General features: G+C 39.5%; 1 protein-coding gene across 1 annotated transcript; it reads right to left on the bottom strand.

Annotated features, from left to right (window-relative positions):
* Positions 1 to 7,627: 7,627 nt before the first annotated feature.
* On the bottom strand, positions 7,628 to 12,896 carry LOC110736014. Its single transcript, XM_021916177.1, has 8 exons — positions 12,726 to 12,896; positions 11,782 to 12,594; positions 11,098 to 11,681; positions 10,535 to 10,799; positions 9,866 to 10,453; positions 9,687 to 9,796; positions 9,230 to 9,461; positions 7,628 to 7,903 (listed from the first exon to the last, which is right to left on the bottom strand). Exons 1-8 carry the CDS (start codon positions 12,894 to 12,896, stop codon positions 7,628 to 7,630), a joined length of 3,039 nt encoding a protein of 1,012 aa, XP_021771869.1.
* Between the last annotated feature and the right edge of the window lie 207 nt (positions 12,897 to 13,103).

Here is a 13,103-nt window from a genome sequence, read left to right as displayed (position 1 = left end):
ATGATCTTAGAGTAGTTGTTTGCTAAGAATTAGGTGAAACATGTATGATTGATTGATTGTGCTTAATTTGGGGATTGTGTTGATTAATTGTTGAGATTAAAGTGATTGATTGTGCTTAATTTAGGGATTATGATTGATTGATTGTGCTTAATAGGGGATAACTGGCGCACCAAGGAACCCTGACATTGCTGCACTGAGTCCGCATAATCTAATATGGGGGCCACGCATTGTGTCGTCGCACCAGTGCCTGTCGCCGCACTTTGCTTCAGTCGCCAGGCGACAGCCTTGTCATCTGGCGCTAGAGTCGGGTCTTCCCTATTAAGCCTTTGATGCTGCTTTTTGTTGCTCGATTTCGCTCCAAACTTTGAACTTGGTCGTTTCCTTTCAACCAATCTACTCAAATCTTTTGCAAATTAAAGCTCTTCATATCTAATTAACTAATCCATGTAATTTTGCTCAAACTCCTCTCATCTTGTAAGAATCTCATGCGGTCATATTCATAGTTTTTCGAAAAAAAAAATCCGAGAATGTTCTTGCTTGCTGGGATGTACCTGCATTTATACTTTTGACTATAGGACTTTGCTCATCTCTTTAATTATCTTATAGTTGACCTAAGGCTTAGTGTTGTTTAATTCATTAAGACTTAATGTGTTTTTAACATATATGACTTGCCATGACTTGACTCAAAGTGTTTCGCCAGCGTTCATCCTGAGCCAGGATCGAACTCTCCATGAGAAGGGCGATTTAGGTGAGATCTAACGGAGATCCAACTTTCGATTCAGTTGCTAACTAGAAATACAATTTGCAATTCGAAAGATTTTGTGGAAATCAATAGAGTAATAAATCCCAATGAAAAGGCCGAAAAAATTGGATTGGTAAATAATACCACTCCTAGCCCCCCTAATATAAGACCCAACCCCAAAAAAATTAAAAGAAAATCATGTATTGGCGCTACGGCGCGACGCCTAGGCGATAAAAGATTTTCGGGAGGAAACAAATCAAAATTGTTTTTGTCTAATGCTCCCTTCTCGAACGAAAAAAGGACTCGAAATTCTTTCTAGAGAAAGAACTTATCTTAGAGTCGACTACTTTTGCTTTTTCTTACCCGGAGTAAGGGCGCCATCAGTTAGCTTCGGATCGCGCTTGACTTTGCTATCAGCCACGGTCATTATTCCCTTTGGTTTTCACAACCAAAAAACTATTCAGAAGGTCTACAAGAAGATCGACACATGTGACTTCACTCAATTCAAGATGATATGACACAATACGACTCAATTTTCATGACTCGTGCGACTAAAAAAATGCAGAAAAGAAAAAAAATTCCATCATTTTTTGTGGAGGGTACCGACTTTCTCCCGAAAAAAGAAAGACACAAATAGAAGAAGTTATTAACGGTGCATGTTGAATGAGCTTAGCCAAGTATATGCGTTTGATGCGATCTCTCAAGGTGCAAGGGTTAATTCATTCTAGGCTATCCTAGTTGACTTAATAATGAAAGTATGTAGGTAGCTTAGGCACGGAGGCTAAGCACTTCATACTTCATGATGCGATAACGAATATAGGATATAAGTTATTTTAATATGACAAGGCATGCTTCAATGTTGTGTTAAGATTTCATGACAAAGGGTTCCTAAGGGGAAGATTATTTGGTCATGTATTTGTGATGTGTGTGAAAGTGACACTAAAGTTAAGCCGCAAGGCTAAGTGTGTGAAAAAATATTATTTTTAGAAGAGTCAAATAGTGGTGACTCTTAGGCTAGCTAAGCTAATGATTTAGGGATCAAGCCCCGAAGTCTAGCTCTAAGTAGATAGGGATGAGCATAGGGAATTCCTTGATATGATCAATTATGAACGCAAATATGAATGCATTTTTATTACGGCCGTATCTCGATGTGAGGTCGCCTACATATCCGTTAGGAATCAGGCCGAACGTAGCTCTAGCCGAACCTCGCACAAGTGTGTATACCTCAAAAAGGTCTTTTGAAGGTTGTAACATGGTTAGGCTAAAGGTTGAAGAAGAAAGGGATGAAGGCTCAAGACCCTCGATAAGCCCCCAAGGTGTGCAACATTGCTTTTGAATCTTTGTGTTTTTATGCTTGAGGATTTTGACTCTTTTTTTAGCTCTCTTTTTTTGCTTTTGCATTTTTTATTTTGAACCCTTTTTTTTATAAGTGTGGGCAATCCCGATCATGCGGTCCATCACTCACTTGGCATTCATGTTTCTCAGGCACGGTAACGAGCACTCGATAAGAGACGCGATCTGAGACGTGTTCATATCAAAGACATGTTCATGTCAAAGACATTGGAACACTTGCCCTTTTGCACACTTTTTATTATTTCTATTTTTGCTATTCAATATTTAATACACTCAAGCTTTTGTTTTTTTTTTTTTTTTTTTGAAAATTGCATTAGTTACACACCATCCCATCCCAAAGGTTTTGTAGATGTAGGTTTAAGAAAGAAAGGTCTATCGTTAGACGAGGCTCAAAGTGGTTTATCAAAAAAGGATTGTATATTTGAAAGGTGAAAGGAGATATGAAATGAATACAAGAGGTGCCTCAAATCATTGATATACCTTGTACTCAGTGCGACGATTTTTTTTTAATGCGATGTAATGATCATATGCAAGAAATAAAATGCTCATTTTATTAAAGGAAAAAAAAGAAAGAAAGAATGATCCTACAAAATAAATCTAAGGGGAATAAAAAGGTGTCTATGCTAGAGTTATTGGGGAAGTGATAAACAAAAGAAATAGAAAAAAAGAGGTCACAAAATCTTGTCGTTGAAGCTCGCCTTGTGTCGTTAGCTTTATCATCACTCACTCTTCTTGCTAGCTGGAGGTATGAGAAGCTTGTTATTATCGATCAAATGTTGGATAGCCTCTTTTAGCTTCCAACAGCTCTCAGTAGTATGACCCCTACCTTGATGGTACTTGTAATGTGCATCTGGATTCCAACTAGGCAATCTCTTTTCAGGTGCGGGATATTGAATAGGTCCAATGGGAGTAATGAGTCCCTTAGCATGGAGTCGATCGAAGGCAACATCGTAGCTCATCCCAATGGGGGTGAAGTCTTTCCTTAGTTGCTTCTTAGATCCTTGGTTATCCATGGCTAAAACTTCACTGAGATCAAAGGTACTAACATTGTTACAAGAGTGGGCGTTTTCGGAAGAAGAAGGATTGTCGTTCTACTTTCCTTTTTAGCCAATGTGGTTACCATCGTTAGTAGCTTTTTGCTTTGCGAGATCATCTTCGATCTCGATGCCTATGTCATAGATGGCCTTGAAAGTGTTCAAGTTGTGTTGATATTTTAAGTGCTTTGAATACTTTTCTTGTAAATTTTTTATGAACATCCTCACGGATTCTTTTTCAGTATGGACTTCGATCATGTTAGCATAAGTTTCCCTCCACTTGTTGAAGAAGGAGGTGAACCCTTAATTTTCTTTTTCTTTTAGCATTTCAAGTTTTATATGGTCGGTTTCAATTTGAATATTACACTTATATCTATCAATGAAAGAATGTTTTTGTTCCATCCCAGGTAGAGGTCTTCTCTTTATCAAGGGAGAAGAACCAATGTTGACAAATGGTTTCAAGAGATAGCCAGAACAAAGAGTGAAAAATATTCTTATCAATCCCTTTAATGTTCATTACAGTTACAAAGGACCTTAAATGAAAGTAAGGATTGTCAGTTGGCTTAAACTTAGGGATGTCATTGGCATTGAACTTCTGCGGAAGAAGCTTCTTGTCCACTGAGACCCCTTGTGAGCTTATGCCCTAGAATCTATAATCATTGGATATTTTACTCAAGCTTTCTTGTATGAGCTCCATTTGCTGTTGTTTCACAGGGTCATTGATTTGAAGGGTTAAAACCTTCAACACCTCAATCACGACAACCATTTGCTTCTTAAGCTCATTGACTTCTTCTTGACTTGCCATTATCTTCTTTGCTTTTTCTCTTTTGACGAATCGGTTTATCAAAAAGTTGAACTTGAATAAAGGTGTTGTCCTTGATTAATCGTCCTTCTCTCCTTGACCAAGTACTGTAGAAAGGGAAATTTGGGATAAGTTTTTATTATTTATTTTTTGGCTCAAGCTCAATTGAACATGCAATAGACTGAAAGAGTATATGGAAGAGAATAGAAATGGAATGGACCCTCAACTCAAATGACGGAAAAACGACTCATGCATGAATCTAAGACATGGCCATGGTGACATATAAAAAGTGTGTTCTAAGACTAGTGAGTGTAGGTGAAATTTTAAGACTCGTGTCATGACCGTGTGGCTAGACTAGGTGACTAGACTCAAGCAAAAACTAAGTTAAGACCTCACATATATGCATTAAACTGGACATGATGTGGTATTTTAGTCATAACTTTTGATCTGTGACTCTGATTGGGACGAAACCAACGCTAAATTAAAGATAAAACTCAGAGCTACAGATTCATAGGTTGTATAACTCGTAACTTTTTCTAGAACTCTGGATATGACCAAAACCAGTTGACGCTTGTGCAATATACGGGAATAAAAATCCGGGTTGACTCAAAGGAACTATGACTCGATTTTAGACATATTTACTGGCTCAAATTAATTAATCTGTTAATTAAGCAAAGCCCTTTAGTCATTAATAAGTTAATTAAGACTAATTTAAAAACACAAGTCAAACCAAACGGTTAGTTTAGTCACATAATAAGTATGCACAAGCAAATAATGCACAAGTAGTCAAGTAGGCACAATATGATGCAATGAGTTTGCAACATAACCATGACTCTAGCTCTCTAAAGTTCAAGGATATGGGTTAGTCAAAGAGGGTCCATGGTTATGAGTCCGGATGCACCGCGCAGAAGCCTTACCTTTGGAAGGGTCGGCGCGTGTGGATGGGACCCCGCGAGTTAAACTCGCTTCCATGGTTTGGTGAATTCAACATTCTCAGATGTACCCTTTGTTGCTCAGAGCGTTCAATCGGGTAGATGGAGCATGAATTCCCAGAGGGTTATGTCCATATGTAGAACACATATGGGTTTCAAAAAAAAGAGAAAAAATCAATCAGGAAGTAGAATCGAGCCAACAGTGCTAGAACTAGTCGAAACAAGAAGGCAGATTTCTGGCTCGGTATTAGAAGAACACAGCGCTAGACAACATAGTCCGTCGCCGGGATATAACCCTGTTGCCAATCGACAATGTTGTCGCCAGGCGATAGAGCCATATCATTGGCAGCATGCTCTGTTTTCTAGAAACTAGTTCCTACACGCCTCAACAGCTTTCTGTGCTCTTAGAATTTTCCAGTTTTTGCAATATTATTTTGATTCTAGTTGTGAAAGTTATTTCTCTGATTTCCTACGTGTAAAAATCTTATTTTTTTACTCATTACGGATGGTCTTTCCAATGAGAACCTTTTTTATGCATATGACAATAATGTTAATCAAAATTATGCACATGAAATACTTAGAACTTTTCGAGTCTCATCCACTCATTCTAAATAATTGCCAAAATAAATTTTAGAAAATTAAAATAGAAATTCTCCCCAGCGGAGTCGCCAAAAACTGTAGTGGATATTTCAAGTATTACCCCAAACTTGAACCCCACAATGATCATACACTTAACATTGGTGGCATCAAAAAGGAAAGAAGCTAGAGCAAAAGAGTCACCAACAAGTTTTAGGAACTTGTAAACTGTTCACAAGGTGAAGGTTACACCCCTTAACGATCCACGAGATCGTTAACTCCAATAGGTCTGGAACCAAGACTGGAAGTTTGGCGATGAAGGTACAAATCCAATCTAAAAGAGAAAGAACTTGTCCTAATAATAGGCCTTTACTTTATTCTACTCGTATTCATGTGCACTTTCTGACTAACATGCAATCATCAGGTTTACCCTAAACCTGTTTATCTATGTTGGTTGACTATAATTGCACAAACAAATCTATTATTGGCGATCACTTGAATTATAATCATATTATCCCTAAAGTGGATTATTAATTATCTTATTAAGCATGATTACAAGTACCAATTCCCTTTAGACATGTATAAAAGGTGTGATCAAGCAATAACAATAATAATATACATCAAGTAATATAATAATCAAAATTAAAATAATCATGTTAACAATAATGCATAATAATATTAGCAAGATCCTAGGCATGATACTAACAAGATTAATAACAATCCCTAGCATGTCACTAAACAATAAAGATCAACACTTTAGCCCTAACATGATACTAACATGATATTAGGAAAGAAAACAGGAAGCATAATAGAAATCATAATTGATATTAGAAAGATAAAAATACCCCACGTACGTGGACCAATCCTGTAGCAACATGTGGCCCAATCAAAGGGTGACACGTGTCACTATGGGAAGATATCGCGTGTCCAAGCATAAAGAGCCCTTGAACTCAGCATTAAAAAGGTCTTATTAAATCATGGCCCAAATCCCGAGAGATATTCATGAAAGCCGCAAAACGGCGCCCCATATTACACGTGGCATCGCGTGATTGCGCAGCCAATCACGTCACTGAATTTTAGGGTATAAACCCTAAAGGGGCACAAACTCCCACCCCTATAATTACCCCAATCATTTATGATGGGAGAGGGGGATTACGACATTACAAGCAAGAGCATTAAATAGCTCCAACTTCTCTCTATTTTCTCTCTCTAGCCTTTTCCGTTTCAGATCTTGAACTTGATCGTCGGAGGCGAATATTCCGGTAAAGGAATATTCGTTCATTTTGCAGGTGTCCCAGGCTTATTGCCTAAAGAGCTTGATTAGTATCTGAGGAAATCCAAAAAACACCGAAAACATTTGGCGCCGTCTGTGGGGATACTCGTCCGCTATGGCAATAGATGGTCAGACACCCAACCCTGGCCCTCGTCCAGGTGAGGACAGCCATGTAGAGGAAATAATCTCTACAATTCTTACCAGCGATCTGTTGACCGCCTCGTTTCAAGAGGCCGATGATCCTCCTGTTACCGCTGCCTCTCTAAAGGTCGCGCTCAACAAACTTCGGAAGGAGTTTGAGGGCAACCGAGCTTCTACCTCTAGACAGCCGCTCGGGAAGGAAGGAGAAAGAGCTCCAAAGAAAGCTCAAAACAAAGCAACCAATGCAACAGATGCTAGGAACACCCCATTTGTCGACCGAATAGAAGGTCTTCAAGGGTACCATGGACGAATTTCTCTAATCTGTTGGCGAAAACCCAGACGGCAGGGGGAGGAGTAGACGGCCTTGAAGAGAGGAGACTGAGCCGTCTAGAAGATGGAAGGATGTAAGGGACTACCTCCGGCATAAGCAGCGGGAACGTGTCGCTTACTCGGACACGACCTCAACTCCCACAATGCCGGATGAATTTTCTAACCACTCCATTTCCTAGCATAGCAATTCGGCCATCTCCAGCAGGAGTCAAGTTGTGCGTACTCAAACCCCCATTCCAGTGCAATCGCCTCAGTATTAACCCCTTCAGGGTTTTAACGGCATTCTGCAACCGAGCCCCCAGGTCTTCGGATTATATGGGTCGTTCGGTCAGAAGTTCGGCCAAACTCCCTATTTGGTCGGACATCATGTGCAACCTCAGCCAATTGATTGGCAGACGATTACTAACTCTTGGAGATAAGCCACCTCCGTTTTCGCAAGCTATTTTAACTGCTCCTCAGCCATCGAAGGTGAAAAGTGTACTCGTGGGAGCCTATGATGGCACGGGCAACCCCGAGGAACATATCACCTCGTACAGAAACCTGATGTACTAACAAAGTGTAGATGATGCTACCTGGTGCAAATGCTTCTCGGCCACTTTGAAGGGTGTGGCGCAGGATTGGTTCAATAGCCTTCCGGTAGGCTGTATCAATTGTTTTACTACTCTTAGTTTGTTGTTCGTGGGAAATTTCTCTTACAACATACCACCTCAAAAGATAAGTCTTAATTTGGCAACAATTGTCTAATTAAGGAAAAACAGAGGGCCTATAGTCGTACGTCTAGAGATTTAACCAAGAAAAAGCTCAAATTCATATTCTGCTGGATAAAATGGCTTACTATGAATTTCTCCAGGAATTAAGGCATAACGGTTTTAAGTTTGAGTTGGTAAGAAAAAAAATTCGGACATACGCAGGTGTTCCACGAAAATCCGAAGATTATATTGAGGCAGCCAACTTTTGTTCTCTTACAAAAGCAGAGGCACCGACCAAAGGAGTTGAGAAGAAATAATCTACTCAGCAAGACTTGGCTAAAAAAAAGAAAGATGGAAACAAAAGGAAAGAAGTCTAGGTGGCCGACGGTCAGCAGCAAAAATCCAAGAAGGTCAAGACGTACGAGCCCTAGTATAAGTTCAACAAAGAATGATACTCCATCCTGATGGAGATTAAAGACAAATTTGAATTTAAAAAGCCCCAGTCGCTAAGAGGCCCGGCTCAGTACAAAAACAAGAACAAGTATTGTCATTACCACAAGAACGTGGGTGTAGGGAATATTTCAAGCATTATCCCAAGCTTGAACCCCACTGTGATCATACACTAAAGTACGGTGGCGTCCAAAGGGAAAGAAGATAGAGCAAAAGAGTCGCCAACAAGTTTTAGGAACTTGTAAACCGTCCACAGGGTGAAGGTTACACCCCTTAACGATCCAGGAGATCGCCAACTCCAATAGATCTGGAACCATGACTGGTAGTTCGGGGATGAAGGTACAAATCCAACCTAAAAGAGATTGAACATGCCCTAATAATAGGCCTCTACTTTATTCTAATCATATTCATGTGCACTTTCTGACTAACATGCAATCATTAGGATTAACCATAAACCTAATTAATCTATGTTAGTTGAATATTAATGCACAAATAAAGCTATTATTGGCGATCACTTGAATTATAATCACATTAACGCTCCAAAAGATTATTAATTATCTTATTAAGCGTGAATACAAGTACCAATTCCCTTTTTTTTGGTAAATAGAAATTTTATTACCAAAAGAAACTGCAAAGCAGCAGGAAAAAACAAGCACTCAGGCCAAAACTCCAAAACACCACACGTCCACAAGGGCAATCAAACCCCGGGCAAGGCCTAAAGTCTAGAGGCCACCTTCTAGGAAGGGTTCCAAAGTACCAAGAACCAACAACAGGCCCAACTGTACACTAAGGAGACGAGCTACCTTCTAGGAGGATTACCCGAAACCAAAGGAATAGGACAAAACAAAAACGAACAAAAACAAAAAAATCCTAACAAATAAAACAGCCAAACCAAGAAAAAACAAACTGAAAACACCAAATAAGCACCAAAAAACAGCAGACTCAACATAATAGCAGCAACTAGCCATGACTGCAACCATAAATAGCCAAACCCAGCACCACAACACGAAAACAGCAAACCTGACAGCAACCGGCTAGGACAACAGCAACAGGTCAGCACAGATTCAGCAGCAAAACCAGCTCTGGCCTTAACAACCAGACAGGCAGAGCAGCAGCTAAAACAAAGCAGCAGCATCCACCTAAGAAACAAAATCAACGCCCAAAGCCAGAACCCAAACCAGAAGGCAGCAACCCAGGAACAAACCAGAAACAGCAAAACAGAAAATCAAGAAAGAATAAGTTTGGTTCTATCAGCATCTTGACATCTACAAGCAACTAGAAACATGATTTTCTTGACAAGAGCATCAACTAATTCACACACTCCATTAAATATGGTATTGTTCCTCTAAGCCCAAATATAGTACACAGCTTCAGCAAGAAACATGAGATGTAGCCTGCCCTTTGAAGTGGACTTTCTGCAATATTTAGCAGCCCATTGAACCTCTTGAGTAAACCCCTGAACAGGTTTCTGAATCTATAGAACAGAAAGCAGTCTTTCCCAGATTCTGGAAGAATAAGAACACAGGAAAAACATGTGATTTACACTCTCAGGCTCATGAAGGCAGAGTAAACAAATGGGGTCACAGGAAGGGTTCCATTTGAGCACTCTATCCTTAGTTAAAAGCCTGTTCCAATTAGCAAGCCACAGAATAAAAACACTCCTAGGAGAAGCATTACTATTACAGATTACCCTTCTCCAGGGAACCTTCTCCTCTTGTTTCCTGATTTTATTATAAATTTTTTTAATTTGAACTTTATTGTTCTTCAAGAGAGAATCCCAACCTCTAATATTATCAATAGTGCTCCTACACTTCATGATTTTCTTTAAATTCCAGGAACATTTATTAGGGACACAAGAAGACCAAAAGTCATGCTGTTTGAAATAATAGGTGTGAACCCATCTGACCCAAAGGGAGTCAGATTTATGAGCAATGTCCCATAAAACTTTACAAACTGCAGAGATATTCCAGTCATGGAGAGCAATAACATTCCAGCCACCACAAGATCTTGGCAAACACACAGTGCTCCAGGCAACTAAAGCTCTTCTGGAAGGATTAGAAACCCCAGTCCATAAAAAAGCTTTGAACCTGCTTTCAATCTCCCTCAAGATCTTTTTAGGCAATACAAAAATCTAAGCCCAATAAGTCTGTATACCAAATAAAACACTTTTAATGAGTTGAAGTCTCCCAGAGTAAGAAAGAAATCTAGCAACCCAAATCTCAATTCTGGAAGTGATCCTTTGGACAAGGGGCTTACACTGCTGAATGGTGAGTTTCTTTGAGGATAAAGGAACCCCGAAATATCTAAAAGGAAGAGAACCAGCCACCATACCCAGCACAGATAACAGGGCATTCTGTTCAGTAGCTTGAATACCACCAAAGTAAACTTCACTTTTGCTGAGGTTAGCAACCAAGCCAGAAGCAAAGGAAAACTTCTTAAAAGCATTAAACAAGAGTTGGAAAGAATGCTCATCAGCCCTAGAAAACATAAGAAAATCATCTGCAAACATAAGGTGAACAAGAGAGAGCTTCTCACATCTAGGGTGAAAATTAAAATCAGGAACCTTACTTAACACATGAAAACATCTAGACAGCTATTCCATGCCCAAAGCAAACAAGAAAGGAGACATGGGGTCTCCTTGTCTGAGACCTTTCTTAGCACAGAAAGGGGGGGCTGGGGCTACCATTGATAAGAATACAGAAAGAAACAGAAGTTATACACCCCATAATCCACCTAATAAACAAATTTGGGAAACCCAACTCCTCCATAACAGACCTTAAAAAACCCCATTCAATAGAGTCATAAGCCTTTTTCAAGTCCACCTTAATCATGCATCTAGGGGAAATAAATTTATGACTATAACCCTTAATTAACTCAGTAGCAAGCAAAATATTATCACCAATATGCTTCCCAGGGATGAAACCAGCTTGAGCTTCATCAATAACCTCTCCAACCAATCTGGCAAGCCTAGCAGTCAAAATCTTAGAAATAATTTTATACAACACGGTGCAGCAAGCAATAGGTCTAAAATCCTTAACAAAAGTAGGATTTTGAACCTTAGGGACAAGAGTCACAATAGTACAGTTCCACTGAGTATTCATAGTGCCAGTATCAAAAAAATCGTGAACTGCCTCATAAATATCAAGCTTGATTATGTCCCATGTGTACTTGAAAAATTTAGCATTAAACCCATCTATTCCAGGGGCTTTGTCATCACCTATACCCTGAATAGCACAATCAATCTCAGCATTAGTAATAGGAGAGGACAGAAAGACCTGAGCATCAATAGAAAGGCATTTGCTAGCCCTCATAGTCACAAGATCAACAGCATTCAGAGTATGAGAAGTGGAACCCATCAACTGTTTATAAAAGGAGATAATTTCAGTTTCAATCTCAGTGGGATCCTTTAATAAAAGTTGTTGATCAGTCAAAATAGAGTCAATTCGATTCCTAGACTACCTGTGTTTCATCATAGAAAAAAAAATACTTGGTGTTAGAGTCACCAAGAGCCACCCACTCAATCCTGGATTTCTGTCTATACACACTTTCCTGCACTGACCTCCAGTATTTGAGGCTCTCAATAGCATCAGTCTCTTGTTCCATTAAAACAGAATTGCTAGGATTAAGGACCATTTGATCCTGAACATCAAGCAAAGCCAACTGCGCATCACAAACTCTCTGGTCAACATTATTGAAAGAATGCTTATTAAGCGTTTTCAACTGAGTCTTCAAGTTTCTGAGCTTGTTCCAAACCCTGGACATAGCATTACCAGGGACTCCACCACTCCAACTTTCCTGAACCAACCCTAAGAAATCAGGGTGAGAAATGAGGCAGTTAAAAAATCTAAAAGGCCTTCCTTTACTAGGAGGAGCAGGACACACTTCATACATAAGAGGAGAGTGACCAGAGAGGGAAGGAGCCAGATAGTGAGCCTCAACAGTAGGATAATGAAGTAACCATTCAAAGTTCACCAATCCTCTATCCATTCTAGTGAGAGTACGGGGTCCAACATGAGCCTTATTAGACCAAGAATAGTAGGACCCTTTACTTTTTATCTCAACAAAGTTCATAGAATCCACAAAATTCCTGAAATCCCTGATTTCATAATCAGTCACATCATTGCCATTGATCCTGTCTTGATGTTGCAAAACCGAGTTGAAATCGCCTGTGCATAGCCAAGGCAAAACAGCAGGACCAATAGCCTCAATACTAGACCAAAGACCCTTCATGTCCTGTATGCTATGAAGCCCATGCACAAAGGTAACATAAAACTGTTGTAATCAATATTACTAATACAACAGTGGATAAACTGATTGTGAATAGTAATAACCTCAACACGCATCTTATCACTCATCCACCCCAGCCAAATTCTACCTTTTCCAGAACAAGAATAGTTACAAACCCAATTTAAACCATACCCAATTTTCCTTTGCAATCCTGTACTCTTATGTTGTTTAACTTTAGTCTCAAGCAAACATATCAGATTACTTTTAGTCCTGTTCAACAGCTGCCTAACATCAGCTACTTTAGAGGGGTCATTCAAACCCCTCACATTCCATACAGTGATAATCATGACTTTAAAGGGGGCCCACCCCCGCTTGGTTTGTCATTAGCATGATTCACATCCTCAACCTCATCCACAGGCAAGACAGAAAAAGCATTAGTTGTGTGGACCTCATTCAACTTGTTGTTAACCGTATCACCCCTTTTCTTCATTGTATCCCATCCATCTCTATCAGCAGGAACTGTAGAGGTATTAGTTTTCACCTTTTGGACCCAT

Source organism: Chenopodium quinoa, unplaced genomic scaffold, assembly GCF_001683475.1.
Source record: "Chenopodium quinoa cultivar QQ74 unplaced genomic scaffold, ASM168347v1, whole genome shotgun sequence".
Taxonomy (NCBI): domain Eukaryota; kingdom Viridiplantae; phylum Streptophyta; class Magnoliopsida; order Caryophyllales; family Amaranthaceae; genus Chenopodium; species Chenopodium quinoa.
Note: the sequence above shows the minus strand (reverse complement) of the source record. Positions and strands in the feature narration are given on the sequence as shown.

What these genes read in the sequence shown, in the direction of transcription:
- LOC110736014 (XM_021916177.1), bottom strand. Translation starts at nt 12,896, where the DNA reads ATGATTATCACTGTATGGAATGTGAGGGGTTTGAATGACCCCTCTAAA. An exon ending in ATTGAATGGGGTTTTTTAAG is followed by an intron (nt 10,800 to 11,097) that starts GTCTGTTATGGA and finishes TATGTTTTCTAG; the next exon opens with GGCTGATGAGCATTCTTTCC. An exon ending in ATGTTTCTTGCTGAAGCTGT is followed by an intron (nt 9,462 to 9,686) that starts GTACTATATTTG and finishes TTTGTTTCTTAG; the next exon opens with GTGGATGCTGCTGCTTTGTT.